This window comes from Ambystoma mexicanum, chromosome 2q (genome assembly GCF_040938575.1).
Source record: "Ambystoma mexicanum isolate Mex_15411 chromosome 2q, UKY_AmexF1_1, whole genome shotgun sequence".
Lineage (NCBI taxonomy): Eukaryota > Metazoa > Chordata > Amphibia > Caudata > Ambystomatidae > Ambystoma > Ambystoma mexicanum.
Window position 1 is genome coordinate 408,053,403 of NC_090924.1, and position 20,578 is coordinate 408,073,980.

The 20,578-nt window shown below is 44.2% G+C and overlaps 1 protein-coding gene across 1 annotated transcript in view; it reads left to right on the plus strand.

Annotated features, from left to right (window-relative positions):
• Positions 1 to 20,578, plus strand: part of LOC138569453 (metalloproteinase inhibitor 1-like) — a 385,026-nt gene that overhangs the window by 92,102 nt on the left and 272,346 nt on the right. Inside the window, exon 2 of the mRNA XM_069647433.1 lies at positions 1,018 to 1,190. Coding sequence (XP_069503534.1) covers positions 1,067 to 1,190 — 124 coding nt within the window. The 5' untranslated portion in view covers positions 1,018 to 1,066. The remainder of the gene's footprint in view (positions 1 to 1,017; positions 1,191 to 20,578) is intronic.

Below are 20,578 nucleotides of genomic sequence, written 5' to 3' on the forward strand. Positions count from 1 at the left end.
CGAGGTGAAAAACATCCTAGACTCCAAGGTGGTTAAATCAAATCTTCTTTACTTAATCGATTGGAAAGGTTACGGGCCACAGGAAAGGTCATGGGAGCCTAGTGACCACGTTCATGCACCACGATTAGTGAAGAGATTCCATCGGGACTTCCCAGACAAACCAGGACCAAGGGGAGGAACGACTTTAGGTGGGGCCTTGAGGGGGAGTGCTGTCATGATGCATACCACCGGGCATCCAGACCACGTCCATCATCCCCGGGAGCAGGCATCATGTCACCTTGAGAAAACCCAGCAACCCCTGTTAGGGGCTGTCTGGGTTCAGTCCTGGCGCCTATGGTGCCAGGCTCATATGGGACATCAGTCCTGGTGCCATAGGCGCTAGGGTCTTAGGTGCACACTTACCTGATGCAGACCATGCTGCAAGAAGATCCAAGCCCATGTGAGGCCTGGAAGGGACTACTTTACCTTAGGGACTATTTTGTTACTCGGGTGTGGTCGGGTAGGAATACCTACCTGGGACCACTTTGGAGGCTATTTAAACCACGCCCGAAGAGCAGCACACGCTTCGTGTTATTCTGCATCCAGCAGCGTAACGCTCACCGTGCCAGCAGCAGCATCCAGCCTTCTGCCACTCCCGCCTCGAACCTGCAGCACCTAGAAAGAAGGAAAGAAGCAAGGTTAGAACAAGAGTATTACCTGATTTCTTACCTGATTCTGGATTCATTGCATCTTCAAACCAGAGGAAAGACTTTGTCATGTTTTCTCCATATCCTCATCCCAGTTCATCTTACCCGCGCTTCAAAGCAGACTGTGCTGCAGTTTGTTGCATTACCAAACCCCAAATAAAAATTCAAATAAATAAAATAATGAATACCCCCAAAATATTGGTGTGAGTTTATGGTCTGTGACATTTTCATAGTGAAATGCTCTGCAACTGCTATTCCTCATTAGAAAACCCACTGGCTAGCCTTCTTCAGGAGCCAGACACCTATTGATACTTGTTCTTGCATTCTTTAGACTCAGAGACAGCCTTTGCTCCTTGCTGATCCCCACCATCAAGAAGACCATGAAGAGCATGATGTGGATGTCGCTGGCGGTGGCTTCCTTGTTCCTGTTGACATGTTCCTCGGTGGAGTCCTGCATCTGCATGGGCATGCACCTGCAGAGGGACGTCTGCACATCCAACGTTGGTGAGACCACTTTAGAGCCCAGTTGCCGATACATGCATTATTGTATTGTAACGTATAGCCCCTGGGATTGATTGCACTAATAGCATGTGCAGAAAGGAAAGATTGTATGATGCTTACAACCCTCATTTAACACTCCAAAACTAAGGACCTGATTCATGGAGCATTTTCCTATGGGATTGTGCCATTATAAAATGCTTCCATGAATCAGGCCCTTAATGTTTTTAAGGGATAGGTTACCTGTTACTGGGATTGGATTAGTATGTTAATGTATATTAGGTATGAGGTTTAGTGCAATTCAGTCAATTGAACTATCATCCTGAAAAATGCAATTTTCAGCATGTGCTTTGCATTTCCAAACTCTCTGCATTTTCCATCATGCGCGTGCCTTACGCATTGGAAATCATATGCCTTGCATACTTCTGTATTTCTGTCTTTCTGTATAAAACCCACATTACAACCACATGTGCATGCTAAGCCAACAAGCCCCTCCTATTCAGAGCCCACAGCTATTCCTACACAAGGGAAGGTAATCTGCCTGCACCTTGCATGGCCTCGAGCTACTGTTTACAGTCATTCCATCGACCACAGTTTGTTTGAGTCTTTCTAAGTCGACTTTTCATTTCTTTTTTTATATGTGTGTGTGGGGGGGGGTTGTATGAGGAGCGATGGGGTAGAGGTTGTGGTAGGGTGTTATGGGGGACCACATACAAAAGAAAACAAGGCAACTTTGCCTTATTATAACTGGCGCTTCTCAGTTGGCCCTTAGAGAGGGCTGCAAAATCCCAAAATATTTAAATCCAACGTTCTCATAAATTCAAATCAAAGCTTCAAATCAGAGCATCAGTTAGATCTGTGCAGTTTTGGCCAGGAATGTATTATTCACATCCTGTTTTTATAATTAAATTTATTCTGAATGTGATCTGTTGGGCGATCATATTTTGCCATCAATATACCATAAGACAATGCATTTCGGTGTAAACCTTCATCAGGGCTGTATATAGGCTCTTCATTACATCATCAAGCTACACATAGTCATACATATGTTAATACAAGTTCATTGAATGATTTATATACAATACATAATCGAATTCACACAACCATTTTGTTTGTTCCACAAATATTCAATTGGTACGGCAGAAAAAATAAATGAAAAACAGAATTTTCATTTAGTATCAGTGTTACAAAATTCTATGTACATAGTATAAGGACAGAAGAGTGTCCTATCTGATCACTTTCATGCAAATCTGGTAAGCCCCAAGAAGCTTTTCTTTTTGCAACCCTCACGGCTCCAGCCATGTGTGCTGCAAATGCGTGGAGAAATGCATACGTTAAACTTGTCTCTGTGAAAGAAACAGGCTATTTAGACAACCGTTCTAGCATGTCTTTAATGATCAAAGCGGCGGATGTTCTCCGACATTTACCTTCAATTCCTGCGTTGTTCTGCCTACTGCAGAGCGACATGCACGCGCACGTCTCTTAGTTCTATTTAAACGTTTCCTTGGAGACGGAGTCGAGGTGCCGAGGTCCGACAGGAATGCCGGAGCACGTACGCCTCGCGCCCCACCCCCGGGTGATTACCCTGGGGCGGGGATGTCTCCATGACAACTCCTGAAACGCTATGTGTTACCAAGCTGTCAGCGCCTTTCTCGTGTGATTGACATTACTTTTGGACTATTACTGTTAATGCATGTACATAGTAGTGTGAATGCATGTTATAATTGTAATCAGTCTTGTATAATTTGTACTGTTCTAAATTCATCATTATTGCGGGTAACCATGTATCGCTACCTCTATTGGCTAATGCTTGCAGGTTTTGTACAAAGCTAATTAACATACTATGTGAAGTATTTAGGTTCCTCATTTGCGGATTTCAAACGGTAGGTCTTGATTAAAAAAGGCACCACTGTGAATGTAAAACAATAGGACTGTAGCGTTTAAATTAAAACATCACGTATGGGGACCCCCATAAAAAAGTCTTAGAAGAGTCCAACTTCTAGACCACAAACTAGCTGTGGGAGATGTAATCACAAAGAACCCTAGATCTACATATTACTATCTATTACTATTTTCACCCAACATGTCAGCTTAGTGGGCATCAGTGCTGACTGATAGGGGAAGGGGCACAAAGCCCTTGCCCTACACCACAAATATAGAACCCAGAATTCAGGCAAATATTGTATAGCATAAAGGATTAGCTGCAGTTCCTAGTGATGGTCCATAAGCCCGAACATACAAAGTAGAATGCATACATCACCTTAAACTTACGCCCTCTCACAATAACTGCATCAACCTTATCACTATATACAGGCCCCCGTCATTAATCTCAGAATTCAATGATGAACTCTGCCACATTTTAAATAATCTAAAAGGAACCAACACGGGAACTGTACTTCTGGGTGATCTAAACAGATGGCGAGGAAACCCCAGCGACAAGGATGCTATAAGTCTTGGAAATAGTCTGGAAAACATCCATTACTCTATAGCAAACAAAGGCCCTACTATTCACTCTGGGAACCAACTCGACTGGATTGTTACTAACAATGTCGAACTAACAGTGACAAATACCCTACCCTGTATCTGGACAGACCATTACAAAATCGAAGCTACACTCTCGTTAAAATTCAAGACTGATTACTTTGACAACTCCCCCAAAATCATCCACAGCAGGAATCTTAAGAAAATCACACCAGACATTCTAAAAAAAATAATGACACATATTATGAACAAAACCTCTGATGATGATTAAAAAATGCGATCTTTTATATAGAGCTAAACTGACTGAAGTTAAAAAGAATTACTATAATGATCAAATCACCAGTGCCTCAAATTCTACCGGCAAACTGTTTCAAATTCTAAAATCCATTGTAAAGCCACCTTTCTACGATATTCCAACCAACCATGATCGACTGTGAACTAGTCCAAACAGCTTTTTCAATAAAATCAAAAACGCTAGAGATAACATAATTAACTGTAAAGTAATAGATTCATTACCCTTGTATCAACCTAATGAAGTGAATCTAGAGCCCAACATTCCCAAATTTACATTCTCGTCAGTTTTGGCCAAAGACATGCTGGGCACTCTTACATCCATGAACTGTACCACTTGTTCTGAAAACATCTTACCTCCTAAACTCATTTTAGATAATGCTGAAATCTTTATCCCCTTTCTATGTTGCATGACAAATTCTTCTTTCAGGGACCGGAAAGTCCTGGTAGGAATAAAAACTGTCACAGTTACTCCCCTGGTGAAAAAACCTGGACTGGACCAACAAGACCAGACAAACCTCAGGCCTATTACAAACTGTAACTTCCTAATAAAAGTGCTTGATAAAATTGCTACAAAACAGTTACAAGAATACGTAGACCAGCATAGCCTTTTACACCCGCAACAATCAGGCTTTAGAAGTGCTCATAGCACCGAATCAGTACTGTTGGATTTGCAAACCAAAATACTAGGTATCCTGGATAAAGGAAAGGCAGGTTTGCTAATCCTTTTGGACCTCTCGGCCGCTTTCGATTTGTAAGACCACGGGAAGCTCTGAGAGGCACTAGGCACAGCTGGAAATTGTTCTCAAGATGCTATCGAATGGGTATCATCCTTTTTAGAGGATGGGAAACTCTAAAATCACTTGGGGAGGACATTCCACTAATTCGAAACCAGTGGATTGCGGTGTTCCTCAGGGAGCCAGCTTTTCCCCACTACTTTTCAATTTATATATCCGTTGTCTCTGCACCCTTCTCTCACAGCTTGGGATCTTTTTTACTAACTTTGCAGATGACACACACTCATCCTGGAGCTAAGTGGTAACCACACTTTCGACAATAACAGACTATCAGCCATTTACAATACAATAGAAAACTGGATGATAACACATTGGATATGCCTGAATAGCTCCAAGACGGAGCTTATGACATTTGGTTCTGCAAAAGCCTTAAATAACCTAGGCCCAGACTACTCCTCGTTCTGTATAAAAGACTCCTCCATCACAGTGTCAAACAAGGTCAAAACCCTCGGCATCTACTTACAATCATCATTAGGAGCCGAGGCTCAAACCTCTTACTTGAAACGAAACTGCCAATATTATCAGAGGCTTCTCTGTCGCATTAGACCTCTACTAAATTTCAAAAACAGTGCCAGAATCGCCAGGGCCACTATTTTGTCTCATTTAGATTATGGCAACGCTTTGATGCAGCTAGCAGTGAATGAACGTATTATTTTTAAATCATTGACACCAGTTCATCGTTGTCTATACGGAATGGCCCCAGTATACCTTAAGAAGCAATTCAGCTGGTATGAGCCAAGCCGGAGTGTAAGATCCGCAAATCAAGGACTACTCCAATCTAGCTTCTCCAGTAAATCCACAGGCTTAGGTCGAGCATTTCCCAGCAAGGCCATTTTCCACTGGAATAAGTTACCTTGTAATCTTAGACTTGAAAGCAATACTCAATCATTTAGGAAAACAGTTCAAGACCACACTCTTCAAATAATCAACATCTCTGCCATGCTAGCTCTCATGTAGAGCCATTTTCTTCCTCCTTTGTTTTCTCTTTGTACTGTCCTGTGAACTCTCTGTCTCTGTCACGCCCTGATGCTTGCGAGCTTTCGGCACGTTACAAATACATAAATAAATAAAATACATTGTTTAAATACATAGGGGGCAGTTTTGAAACCAGTATGGAGAGGGCTGCGTGCATTTGCATCTCGGTGGATGCAGCTCCCACTGAGCAATGTTCTGTGTTTGCACTTTGAAGGATGTCATTTTAAAAGCGGCCAGATTGGAAAAGGAAACCGTAAGCAAAGTGTAATGCGTGTGTGCCTTTCTGGCCCTGCGTCTAAGGTGAAGTAGGGCCACAAAGCAGGGTTTCCGTTTCTGCGCTGCCTTAATCCTATGTGTTGGATAAGAACCGCTGTGTTCTATGCCTGCATGAGAATCTAGTAGTAAACAGCATGTGAAATGCAGAATTTGCAGGTAGTTCACTATTTTTTTTTACAAGATGGAGAATAAAGATAAACAGCAAGGACGATTGTGCCTACTTTTACTCTTTAGTTTTGCACAGCGTCTTGCAAAAAAGTTTAAAATTGCACTCAGGGGACCCAACAACACATACATCCTGATATTGGCTGTCCCCTGCATGCAGTTTCAGAATTTCAAGGGATCTGAGCGACTGTTGTTTTTTTCCTCATGTTCCCACCCTCCTTGAGCGCTTTGAAACACTTGCCTGTGTATAGGCGCTTTATAAATAAACAATACCATACCATACCATATCATACCAGTTTATTTTTATTTAAATTGATTGCTTAAGTGCAACTAATGCATGGAAATCTAGGTGGACCGGGTTCTGTGGATTTTTGCACTCTGAGTGTAAGACCATAATAAGTGCCTCCTGTCATGATCGTGCATTGCAAGAGGCATTTGCATGGATTCCTGCATAAGCAACCCGTTTCTTTAACAGGTGCTTTCTACTCTGCCTTTCAAAAAATTTAAAATTCCCCCTGAGTGGTAAATCAGGTGTAAAACCATGCATACCTCTTTAATTGGTCTCCCTAAGTGCAGTATGTGCATTCTTGCATGCAGCTGTTCCTCATAATAGAGTCTGCAGCTGAAAGGCTCTTTGCAAGGCCCCCACGGTCCTGACATGGGGCTCATGTCCGTGATGGCATGGAGTAAAAATGAATGTGTAAAATGTATGCGTAAAGATTTTATGCAGGAATTTGACTCCAGCCATATTGTCATTTATTTGTATAGTGGAGAAAGGGCACATATAATTTACGATTGCACCTCCCTTCCTCTCCACCATACAATTCCACCATTTACACCAGCTTGTCTTTCATGCTTCTGTAAATGCTGTGGGTTTCTTTGGCATCTGCCTGCTTTTTGCATCAGAAAAAATGCAGGCTAAGACCATATAAATCCATTGTAAACACTGCCGTTCATGCGTAAATGGGAGGTGGCCTTTACTCAATTTGCACATCTGAGTGGGAAAGGGAGATGCAAAGGCTATTTAAACTCCACTTTACACCTCTCTTTTGCACCCCGATGCACAAATGATGAAAAGTTTGCAGAGGGTAATTATTTGCACCGAAGTGCAAATGAAACAGGTCGCCTCTGCATAACTTATAGGGAACTCGAACACTTGTTTTATCATCATGTTACATTGACGCCAGACTGCAGCTCACATAAAACTGAGCTTGCATACATTCAAAATGTGCATAAGAACCAATTAGGTGGTCCAGTGCTGCACAGTCAGAGGACTAGTAGTACTCATAATGAACTCAATGGGCACTGTTATACAGAACCAGTGCTAACAAACAACATGGATTCCACCATGCACAGTCATTCAAGTTAATGACTAGGGCCTGCAAATGTTCAGTGCCAGTGTTCTATCTAATTAGTACCCGGCGAGGGGGTGTGGTGGCCTCCCAGCCAAAAAGGAGTATTGGAACGGGGTCCTTAGCACACGGAAAGACCCCGCCCCAAGCCTCATCGGCACGGGAGGCTGCCATCTTCCCTTGCCGGGAATCAGGTAAGTGCACTCCCTGATCTCTGCACCCCCTTCCCACCACACCCTACCCACTTTTCCACTTATTCAAGGTCCCCTCCTCCTTCTCCCCAGTTACCTTCTACTGCATTGTCCCTAGCTGGCTGTGGGAACATGAATGTTCCCGGTGTATCTCCTTCCCCTGATTAGCCTGCATGGAAAGCAAGAAGGGAGTATGTTCAGTCCCTCCCCTTTTCCATGGTAGCTATTTTGTTTGTTTACATCTTTTAATTTCCCACTATGGAAGCCTTTCCATAGTGGGCAATTAAAAGATGTAGTCCCTTCTCCCTTTCCATGGCACCCATTTTCTTCGTTAATTTTTTCTCATTAAGTTCAATGGCTGCCATAGAAAAGGAGAAGGGACTACGACCTCAAGTTGCGTAACTGTTTCAATGCCATTTCTCAGCTCAAGAGGAAAATGATATTACTACCCCGGTACAATGTGCTGGGGTACTAATAGCAATAGAACTCTCTGAGGGGGGCCTTACCACTCTAGTAATGCCAGCGGGGCTAAGTTAAAGCTCTTGCTTTTCTCAGGCTTGTAACTATCGCCAGGGGCATTACCAGACTGATAATTCCCCCCCTCCTCGGGTTCTATTGCTTCATTAGTACCCCGGAAGTCGTACCGGGGTACTAATATCGTTTTTTTCTCAAGCTGGGAAACAGCATTGGAACCGTTTCTCGACTCGAGAAAAAAAAGCTAAATAAATGGCCACCAGGGATTGGGCAGAAGGGACTAAAAGTAGTCCCTTCTCCCTTTCCATTGCAGCCATTGAACTTAATGGAAAAAAATAAACAAAAGAAAAATGCCACCATAGAGGATAACGAAAAAAATGTAAACAAACAAATTGGTCGCCATGGAAAGAGGGAAGGGACTACATGTAGCCTCTTCCCGCTTTCCATGGCGGTTAATCGCGGGACAGAGATGTGCCAGGTACAGTATTCTACCCAACGCCAACGAGGGACAATGCAGCAGAAGGTAAGTGGGGAGGGTGCCTTAATTATGTGGGAAAGTGGGGTGCGGGTCAGAGAAAGGGGGTGCAGGGAGGGGGGAGTGCACTTACCTGATTCCCAGTGAGGGAAGATGGTGGCATCTCGCTCCAAGGAGGCTTGAAGCAGGGTCTTTCCCTGTGTGTTAAGGACCCCGTTCTAAGCCTCCTCTTTGGCTGGGAGGACACCCCCAGTCCTCTTGCAGCGAACTAATGTTAAATGAACCTGTATGAATAAAGGACAGTGTATAAAATAATGAAAATAATATCACCCATAAAACAAAGATTTTTGGGGCATGAAGTGGTTGTATTCCTGTGCTCCATCTTTACTTCACAGATGAATTCTCTGTACAAATGCTAGTGACACTGGATGGCCTATCTGGCAGTTACTGTAATCAGTGCTGTACTGACCTGGGGGCGTCCTCATTTTTCTGAGACTAAAGTTCCTTCAATCTGCAGCCTCCTTACTACATTTTCAGACAAGGGCCATTCTTTCACCTCAGCATGGGGAAACTGATTCAGCCAAATTCTGAGTCACCTGAATGATGCCAGATTCGGCTGAGTTAGACTTTCATGAACTTCTTTCATAGGTTGTCAAAGTGGTTTGGGCGAGTTCGGGTTGAAATGCTAGAAATGGACAATGCATGGTTTGATTTTGTGATTATTCTTGTAAGCAGAGGCAAGCATTGACAGAACAGCTGTGAGAAACGGAGATAGTTTAGATTGGACTAAGTTGATGGAGAGTTAGATAATTACAATATTTTTAAGTTGAGGTAGAGGTAGAACATTGAAATATGATTTAGTTGAGGGAAAGTGAGAAACTTAATATAGGCCTTAGTTGCCAGAGAAGTTTACAATTAAAATAGGATCTAGTGGTTGGAGAGCTAAAATATTGAAATAGGATGCGCCATCATTTGAGGAGAGAATCCCAGGGATCAGCTTGCATGCAATACCAGCAATTGACATTTCTTGTCTATAACTAGGGAGTGAGAAGAACACCCCATAATTGTTTGCAGGCATGGCACCTCTTCCCTTTCCGTGGCGGCTATCTTAGAAAAGGATTTTTTCTCTTCATACGTACTGTTGCACAAAGGAACATCCTTTTTGTTTACCACCCTGTGTTACCGCTTTGGTAACCCGGGGTGCTTAAAGCCTTAATCCTCAGTTCCAGTGGCTGGAACGGGGGATAACGGCCTGGAGCCCTCGCTTCAATCAGGCCGATAACTTGGACTACCAGGCCGTTATCCCCCGTTCCAGCCACTGGAACGGGGGATTAAGGCCATATTCTCTCTACATACTAATGGTTGTTATACGCCGGGAGACAGTGAGCCTGTGGTATACATTCCTCACGTACTCCAGAATCCCTAATGCTGATGGGTTACCAGGAACATACAGCCAACCTTCAACAACTCAGATGAGGGATGCTTTGATTCTTGATCAGCTCATATGAGATAGGATTTTGAACCACTACAGTACTGATTCCGTAAATGTTCCATTTGGCCAGCTGCACTTGTGAGAGGAGCCGAAAATCCTTAAGCTGTGCCCTGCTAGTGTACAGTCTGAGTGATTCATCAGGGATGCCAGGACTCTTGCATCTGACCATAATAGAAGCCTTCCAGTGACCCATATTGAGCAATTACCATTTATCAAATGGAAAAGTCACCATATTGAGGAATACTATCACAAACAAACAAGTCACTAGTTCTGATGTCCAGTCACACACAAAAAAAGTTGGTGGAGCATGTGGTTGTAAAATGGGAGCTCTAGTGACTGACTTCTAGTCACTGTAATGTCATTGGATGTGCTTCTAATGGTCTGTTCTTAAGTCCTACTGCATATATTTCAGAAGCAGAAAGTTAGAAAGTATGACCCTCTTCCCACACATTCCATATACATGAGAACTTCAACATGAGAATTTTTCTGGTTCTCCCTGCTACACATGATAGATTCAATTATAACTTTTTTCTCAGGCTATATCTGTTGCACAATAGCTCCAGATGCAAATTAGCACGTGCTTCCCAAAAATACTTCTCAGGCTCTCCCTGCTACTATTTATCAGGGTCCCTTTACTACTATTTCCTAGGGCTTTCTTGCTACTAATTCCTAGACTTGCTCATTGATACAACAGCTACAGTCACAAACATTTCACAGGCCCCCCATATTACATGAAAGCTAATTTCTGCCCATTTTATCTTAGAGATTTCCCAGTCTCCCCCTTGCTAAATTAAGTGGGGATGTTGGCGTGACTGACATGCAGGTGAGACTCTAGATCATCTTGGATTGTATTGTGTTCTGACTCCCCCAGGCTGACGACCACTCTACAATGCATGAAATATATTCTGGTATACTAGAACAGTCAATCAAGTTACAGCTCTTGTATGGCAGCGGTGCCAAACTTTCTATCACAGGGGTGCCGGGAGCGAACGCAAGCCCCAACAATGTGGTTGGTTCCATTGACTTTGGCTGCACCTCTTTCTCATGCCACCATACTCTACATTGTGGTGGGAACCAACTCGAATCCGCAGAAATTTGTAGGAGCTTCCTCCATAGCAGCAGGGGTAATGGGTGGCAATTGTGTGTCAATTGTCACTTTATGACAATTAACCATGATGATGCAAAATTGGGCTAGATTTTAATTTCTTCTCCTGGTTCACATATCTATCCATGGTAAGGCACCACTGTATTTATACTCCTCTATCCAACTTTACAAGCCTTCTCGTAATCTCTGTTCTGCCTCCTCGACTGCCCTAGTAGCACCTTGCCCTCCCTGTGCTTCCTATCCCTTCCACTCTTCCTTTCTTCTGGCTCCACTTTCATGGAATTATCATCCCCCTGACATTCTAGAAACAGTCCACACCGATTTGTTCAAAACCAACGTAACAGCCTACCTACTCACCACTGAGTTACCATCGTAAGCGACCTCGCTTCTGCCTTCTAGCTAACATGTATCCCTTGCCTCTGTCCTGCCTGTGTTCCCGACCTTCGCTGCCTCCACTGTAGCACTTCATCCATCAGGGTCACATCCCTAACAGTGCTGGCTGTACCACTTACCTGCACTTAAACATTTCTAATGTTGGTTGTCCTTAATCTATATATGTCCACTATTGTATTGTCCCCTATGACTGTTCCATACACTCCCCTGCACAACCTGGCCAAAATGCCACTAATACTCACCCAATTGTATGAAGCCCCCTTCTACTCATGAAATCTGGTTTCTTATCTATTGTACGTTAATTTGTGAGCAAATCAACATAGTCTTCCCTCTATATAAATAAATAAATAATGAAATAAAAGCAACACGACAGCATGAGGCTTCCCAGAGAGTTGTCGATCACTGGCACTGTTCGGCACCTCCCTTCTGTGGAGCAGAGAAGCTGCTTCCGGAAGGCTGTGTGCGTCCTGTGGCAGAGCATCCACGGCAGCCGCCAGTGCGACCACCGTGTTAAGCCACATCTGCAAGCACAGCAGCCCAGACTCCTGACACTATTCCTGAAAGGGGATAAACATCAAGATTCAAGCCCTGATTCACAGAGCGTTTTTCAACGGGGTTGTGCCGTTATGAGACGCTTCTGTGAATTAGGCCCTCAGTCTTGAGTGTCTAAGGGCTAACAAGTTAAAAGTAGTCCTTGTTATTATGGTGCCTATATATAAAATGAGGGCTCAGCAAGTATTCTGACATTCTAGTAGTGGTCAGAACAATACCCCCTTGATTAGAGTATTTAGTAATTTCCTTGTGTTCATGCTCTGAATCTAAAAAGAAAGCCAAATTCTGACCCACTTTCTTACGGTAGGCCGAAGAATTGTCCGACGGATCATTAAAACATAAGATTTCATTAACAGAAGCTAGATGTTTTTTGACTTATAAAAGCCAAGGGATCGGTAAACAATTAGCGTCTGAGGCAAAGAGATAGGATAGAAGCAGCTGGGTAAGAGTTGCCTTCTCAGTAGACCAGGCCCTGAACCAGAGCTTCGCCGGTTCCAAGCTTAGCACCTGGGCTAAGGATTTCATGCCAAGCCCAGTCTGGATAGCAAGGTTTGGCGCCGAGCTCGGTAAACCGAGTAGGATTTAACAAAATAATAATTTCCTTCCATTTGGAGACAGGTTGCATCCACTGCAGCCCATATATCAGAACCATATTTTGCAATTGCTTTTGCTCTGGCCGTCGAGATTGTCAGCTGCAATTGTGCAGTCTGAGATTTAAAGGACTTTGCAAAGCGTTGTGCACCTCCCAAAGTCAAGGAGAAACTAAAGATTTAATAACTCTTAAAGTTCGTAAAGTCCGATGGGCTGCCTGCAGGGATGGTTGGGGGGCAAGCGGATGGGCTGCCTGCAGGGATGGTTGGGGGGCAAGCGGATGGGCTGCCTGCAGGGTGGATTGGGCGCAGGCCGATGGGCTGCCTGCAGGGATGGTTGGGGGGCAAGCGGATGGGCTGCCTGCAGGGATGGTTGGGGGGCAAGCGGATGGGCTGCCTAGAGTGGGGCATTGGGAGCAGGCTGGTGGATGCGCTGCCTGCTGTTGTTGCTGCTATGCCATCCATGCCGGTAGGCAGCAATCTTAGCTGGATGAGCTGTTGTGAAAATGCTCCTGCTCTTTTTTTTATGGTAGTGGACAAGTGAGACTTGGGTGTGTCTGATTTGTATGTACTTTGCCAACCCTCAATTGCTGGTGTAATTCATGTGTCTGCTGTATTGTTGCTGGGGAGCTTTTTCAGTTCATTTGACCAAACTGTGTAAAAGGCCATTTGTGCAGCTCCAAATTACCCCTGCTCTAGAGCAGGATACTTTTGTAGCTGTAAAGGGGAGTGCAAATGAAGTCGTAAGGTCTTGCAGTATAGAATGAGGTGCTCTTTATAGGTATTAATGCGAGGTGTAAAATGGAGGCATAAAGAGAAACATAATCACAAGGTGGTGGAATTGCCTCATGATTAGGCCTGCTTATGGAGGAGTAAAGACCAGGTGTGGGATTCCGTGCCCATTATGAGGCGTGGCTTAAAACCAAGGTATAAACCATTTGCGCCTCGGTTTTGCACCGCGCCTGCTTTAAAAATGAGACTGATACGTTTCTCGTAGGGGCGGTCCTCTTTTAGGCAGTGGTCGAAGTGTACGAAAAGAAGTAGTGGAACTATGCTCCTTGCTGGCCTACACCCTCTCCCTACAAACCCCATCAGCACGTCCCCTTCCACACACAATACACACCCCCAAACACTTGTACCTGCTGTTTTAGGGTACATTCAGTGCACTGCACTGAAAGTACAAGATTCAACTTCTTCCTACACTTTTATTTTCAAACAAAACCATTCTGGAACGGTTTCTCTTTAAAATAAAAGTATAGGAGCTGTAAAAGTTAATTTAAAAAAGTAGAGGAGCACCGCTCCCGACCGCTCCCGCTCACTTCGACCACTGCTTTTAGGAACTTCACGAAAAAGCACAATATAAAATAAAATGTCACAAATAAAATGTTAAAAAAGGCACGTAAAATATGCTCTGAATGGTTATACCAAAAGCATTCCTGCTCTCTCGTAGTGTGTGTCAGTGGTATTCCTTCCTTTAACCGGCAATCACTACCCACCAAGAACCAGTAGGTGACTCAGAGATGTCATGTATCCACAGAACGTTCTTAGATATTCTAGGGTTCGGTTTGACCCACCAAATATCCCTGAGAGGTTTGCTGGTTGTAAATGGCCTGTCAAATCTGAGCAAGCCCGCTGACCTCACATGCACATTCAACTGGAATATTAGACCGTAGTCATATCCTGCAAGACCTCGAGAGTCCACAGTATCATAAATACAGTTTTGGCTCGACAGCATCGAGTTTGACCAGATGGAAGTTCAGCCAGGCTTACTGACATGGCATGGCCTGAATTTAGATGATTGCAGGTGGCTTCTGCATGAGCAGCGGGGGACAGGCAAGAGGACTTACACCTGCCAAGTACCTTATCCCCAGGTGAGTCACACAAAGCTTGTGCGTATTACTCTACATGGGAGTGTAATCGCCAAGGATGGCTCAGGAAGGAATCTGAAACTCCTGCAAATTCTTAGGGTACATTGCACAGATTATGGACTGGCCAGAGCCCATTTTAGACATTGGTAAGGATATATGTGACCAGAAAAACAGAGTGGTACATAACAGAGAGGAAAAACTTCGAAAAAAGACAGATTTGTTTTTGTTGTTTTTTATTTGGGGGGGCCCAAACCACCTTTATTCTCACCCTTTTAAAGCCACCCCACCTCATCCAAACACATTTTAACCCCTTACCCCACAACCCTTTATATATTTATTTAATATTTTCAGTGTTTTTCTGTGTTATTGTCCGCTCTGTTATGTACCACTCTGTTTTGTTTGCAATACAATGACTGGATACCATTGGTAACAGAGCTTGCAAAGAGAACTAGCCATTTTGTCCACAGTTGAAAGAGGATTGTTGTAGGTGCCCTTAAGTGAACGCTGCTGTGCAGGGTGCATAAGGTGTAACATAGTGCCCATAAGCGATTAAAGTCTGCTATGTGGATGCACCTGTTTCCTGTCAGAGCACGGACAACTAGCCACCACTCATAATGATATAGTATAAGTCCATGGGAATTGCAGTCATTGATATACTGTATACATTCCAAGCGACTTGCAAAAGAAAATTCTCCATTGTGAGGAGCAAGGTCAAGTGCAAGACTTTCGATGGTGAAGGGAAAATGTGCCACATCCTTTCGTTTCAGCATTGTAACAAAGTCACAGTGCCAACATCGCAGCCAGTTGCTGGTCTGCCTGAGAGTGGGACTGACAGGACCAGTCCTGAACTATTCCCATCCCCCAGAGAGAGGAAGTAGTTATAAACTACTTGGTCCCAAAACAACAGGGTATTAATTGCAATTATCAATACAACGCTAGCAGGCTGTAGTCTACCAGCATTATCTGCTCTCTGGGAGCAATAAGCAACAGCTCTGAGTAAGGGGCTTTTGCTTGATTATTGCCCCACGAGCAGAGTTAACATAAGCACAGGAGGCTCATTCATTTCACAAAATGGATGCCTCCTAGTGTTGACTTTGATGCTCATTTGGTGAAAATTTTACATGGGAACTTTTTGTAAAAATATTTTTTATGTATATTTTGTATTAAGGTCCATTATTTAAAAGAATTCCATTTTTGAGTAAACTCCCCCTTTAAGTGCCTTATAAATAAACAATTATAATTATAATTCTAGGCTACTGAGACAATCTATCCACCTTGCCTCCTTGTGTAGGAGGAGTCTCTGAGGATTGGGCATCTGCTTAACTGTATCCAATACCCACCAGATAAAATCATCTGCAATATGTTGGTATTCCAGAAAGTGGGAAGCTAGTGGATTAGTTATGTTTTTACATCGGATTCTTGAGCGATGCTCGTTTATCTGGTATGCACAGCTCTTGTCATCAGCATTTGTTGTTTTGCTGTTAGATGTAAACTTCAGTTCCCGTGTCCTGTCCTCAAGTTTGAAGGAATGTAATCTTCCTGGTAAGGCTGCAAGCCTTACATTTACCAAAGGGGAAATGACCCTTGATTGGGCATTGTTAGGGAGAATTCTCAAGCATGGCTAATTTCCCTTACCTACTGAGTCCCTCAGCAGCTTTGCTGGATTTCTAGGATTTCTTTTTTTCACCTGGTAACAGTGTGAGCCTTTTTTCACACTCTTACATGTGTTTTGTTGTGTGTGTTTAACATTTTTGTGTTCATAGACTCCACAGTCATCATCTTTTTACTGTGTGTTACACAGCACCTTCAGTGCAGTGACACAGGGTTGTCTTTTAGACTTCCCAATCAGATTCCATTTTCTGGGACTGACTACTGTCTCCCAGAACATGTCAAGTTGCCATTTACTTTATTAGTTTCTTTTAAATCCACAGACCCAGTACAAACCATCTTACATGGAGTACTGGAAAGGGTTAATCCTTATCCTTTTTTGTCTATTCCTCTTGGAGCATTGTTTCGCTCCCTTTTCATTAAGACTTGGCTGGTGACAGTGGTAACTACCCTATTTTTCTACCGCAGTTAGCTTAAATAACCCTGGTATTGTTTTAGGCTATCTTGGTCGCCTCGAACTTAAACCTGCTTGACCATATTGTTTTTAATATTGTTCCAGATGGGTTTAGTCACCGTTTCTTTTTGGAAAAGTCTTCTTGTGTTCGTCTCTACGCGCCACACCAGGTTTGGTTCCTTTGTTCACTGTCTTTTTGCGGGCTTCTACGCAGAAGCCCTTCTTAGGCACCTGAAAGTCTGGGTAGGCAGGATGTGAGGGAGGGGTTTTAGGACCCCTGCCATGGGTTCCCTTGGTAACCCAAGTCACACTCCTGTTTGATTGGCTAGGTGACTCTCCCGGCGGGACAGCCGCCCTGCTTTGTGATTGACAGCCAGGCTGTGTGAATGGGGGAAAACTGCATAGAAAGCAGGTCTCTGGGTCTGGAAAGGCAGAGTCGCCACTGGAATGAGAGAACCGAAGAGGAGCTGACAGAAGAGGACCCCTACAATGACTGAACCGCCCGGTGAAGCCCTGCTGTAGGCCCGAATCTTCAGACTCCAATGACAGAGAAGATCTTCAAGGAATCTTCTTCCCCTGAGCTGGTGGGACCAATAAGTTCACCCAAATTCCAAGCCAGGCCTCCCTCCTCCGGTCGAATTTGCTGTACAGAGCTATAGTGAACCGGATAGCCAGGAAGGTCGGACAATGCTTGGGTCTTAAGGAGCGCACCTTTTATTTGTCGCTTTGCTCTGCTGCTGGTTTCTTCCCTGGGAAGTGCAGGACCCTCCAGTCTTCTTACTTCGTGTCAGTCTGACAGTCTCTTCAGGAACAGTAAGCCTGCAGGATCTGCCAAGAACGTCTGCCTCAGCTACAGCTTCTTCTCCATTTAAGGTACTGTTCAACCTCCGGTTGTTTGTTTCGTCCAGCTGCGGTGAAGGTGTGTGAAACCTTTCGCCAATTCGAGGGCTTGTCCTTCTCCATTCTTTAAACTAACTTTTCTGCCGACCAACTTCGTTCTGAACTCTTGGCAAAGACTTAACCGCGAACTTCCCTGAACTGTGTGATCTTGAGCAAAATGCTTTTGCCTATTGACTTTGGCCCTAAGCCTTTTTAATCTGATTTCCTCACTGTGGTTCCCTTTTTCTAGATTGCCCTGCTTACTTACTTGTTGGTGTTACTCAATTTCTGCCTAACTTTGTTTTTCCCTCCCTTTTAAATTACTGGAGTGCCATTTTGCTCACACTTCATTTTGAGCCTAACTTGTCCAGAATCTATTGGGTGTGGTGTAGTGTATTAGGAGTGTGATTTTTCAACTGCTTTACTTTAGTGAAATGTTTTATAACTGATGTGTAAATAAATGTATATTCTTTTACTCAGAAATCTTGAGTCAGTGTTTGTTTGAATCATATTAATTGCTGTCCTTTGTGTAACTATTGATACTGCTCACTTGCTCTTGAGATAAGTCTGGCTGCTCAGCCATTGCTACCACTTTTACTGTGTAGTATAGGCTTGTACCAAAGGAGAATTTGTGCTGCCACTTGTAGTCCTAATTGTGTGTAGTGTTCCCAAAGGGTACTGTATATAATTCTGCCTAACAGGCGTAACTCCCAGTTAGATCTAGTGGCCCTTTCCGGATTGGCTTTAGCATGAACAAATGTATCCTTTAGGCTCTGTGACATCTTAAAAGGAAAAACAGGTAACGACTCATTAGGTAGGCATGCGCTCTCCATGGGCCAGTATTTCTGGACCATCTTTTTGATGTCGAAAGAGTTGGGCCCTCATTACGACCCTGGCGGAAATCGAAAAACGATGGCGGAAATGCAATACCGCCATCGAATAGCGCTCGGTGCGATTATGACCCGTCACCGTAAAGTACGATGCCATTAGCGACACCGTAGTGAACGCCAACGCTAACTGCACCAAGTACGCGCACGCGCGCCATGCGAAACCGTAATTACCACCATGGCGCAACGGTACGCGAATTCTGACCCTAGCGGACATATACCTAACGCCATCAAGCATGGCGGAAAGTACCATTCCGCCATGGTGAGAAGTACGGCATCGCGAACCAACCGTAAAAAGCCCTACTGAGTGCCTGTACACCACTCCCTGGCCACATTGCACAACTCCTCGTAGGTGCAATGAAGTCACAATGCAACCAGTGAAATGTACAAGTCACCCATGCATGCCAACGAACAAATGAATCTAGGGGCTCCAAGTGCCTTGTGAGTGGCCATCCATATTTGCCATGGCACCATTGCCGTACTGATGCAGCACAGGCATGTGAAGGTTCAAGTCCAGCAACATGAACTGAAATATGAGACAAACAAAAACAGGCCCCCCATCGCTTGACACCAGTGTAAGGCAACATTCAAAGCAGTATCCTGAGTGAGACTGCACCAGCCCTGTACTCCTGCCAGTAAACAAACCAACCATCAGCATAAGCATGTACCACACAAGTTGGCAGAGTGACTGAGCAGCCAGGCTCATCTCAAGAGGGGCCAATGGGAGCTGCAGGGCACAGATGGCACGAATACAGAAGCTATTCCAATGGACATGACCTCAGTCTCCCTCCAAGAAACGCACGCAAACACAGGCACCTGTGACCAGCCATATTCTGATAATCACATCATTCCACCAATCCACCTGGCTGACCGGCATCTGTTACACAAAAGCTAATCCCCCGCCCCTGAGCATGACATCATTAAAACAGTCATAATGGCAGCCCCTATCCCTGACCTCACTGGGCTTCGTAGGCAAACGCGCCCAGTACAGTACCACGCAACTATACTCAGAAGCCGGAACCCAATGCAGATCTTCTCACAATACATCGCTCCACAAATAGGAATATGCTACATTACTTGCAAAGAATAACGCTACACGGTCAATATCATAATCAAAATTTAATGCACAACAAAATCACCAAGCCCATACAGCTATTAGGTCATGAACTCCAAAATATATTTCATTATTGTGGGCTGCATCCGCAATAAATGACCAGCTTGTTCTTGTGTGACGCCCTGTTCCTTCATGGTACACAGGGGCTACATTCACGTCCAAAAAGGCAACATGGAAGCGCCTAGAACCGCAGGGCCGTCCCATTAGGTAGGCACTAGTCCAGCTGAAAGGTCGATATGTTGCTCCTAGCCACTAGTACTGCGTAAGGGCATGTGGCCCATTGGCGATCGTCCCATAAGATCGTAATGGTGCTCCACTGATTAACACGAAGCAGCAGGTGTCGGGAGTAAAACCCGTCTGCAGGAGTGGCATACAGATGGCAGCGGCAAAAGGGGAGGAGATACCTGTCACCCAAATGAAATGAAAAAGAATAGTATGGGCATCAGAACTTCATTTGAATTACTCACTTCAATGATCACACTAAATCCACAGCCATATGCATGCTAGCCCACTCAAAAGGATTATTCCCACCCAAAAATCACTTGCGAATCATAACTATATAAATCGAGGTGAAAACACTATTACAAATGAGTGTTTGTGTGCATGCGTCTGTTAAAACAGAATCCATTAGATGGGATTAGTAACGTGCATAGACACAAGTGTTTGAAGGCGCGTCGAGACAGGGAGGGTTCAACAAGGGCAGATAGACGATGGTCCCACTATGGCAGCCCTGCATCACATAGCGCAGGGGAAGTGGATAGATTCCAAAAAGCCCTGTACATGGCAAACTCTCCATTAAATCATCTGTCCATGCATCCATACATCATTCCCTCATCCCGGTATGAAAACGCCTGATTATTTACTCACATAACATGTGAAATTTCCATTGAGTCTGTGCGTAATGCAGTCTGCAAAATCCACTGTGCTCCAGGCCGGAATTCCAGTGTTGTGAAGTGACATGTATTTGGGAACGTC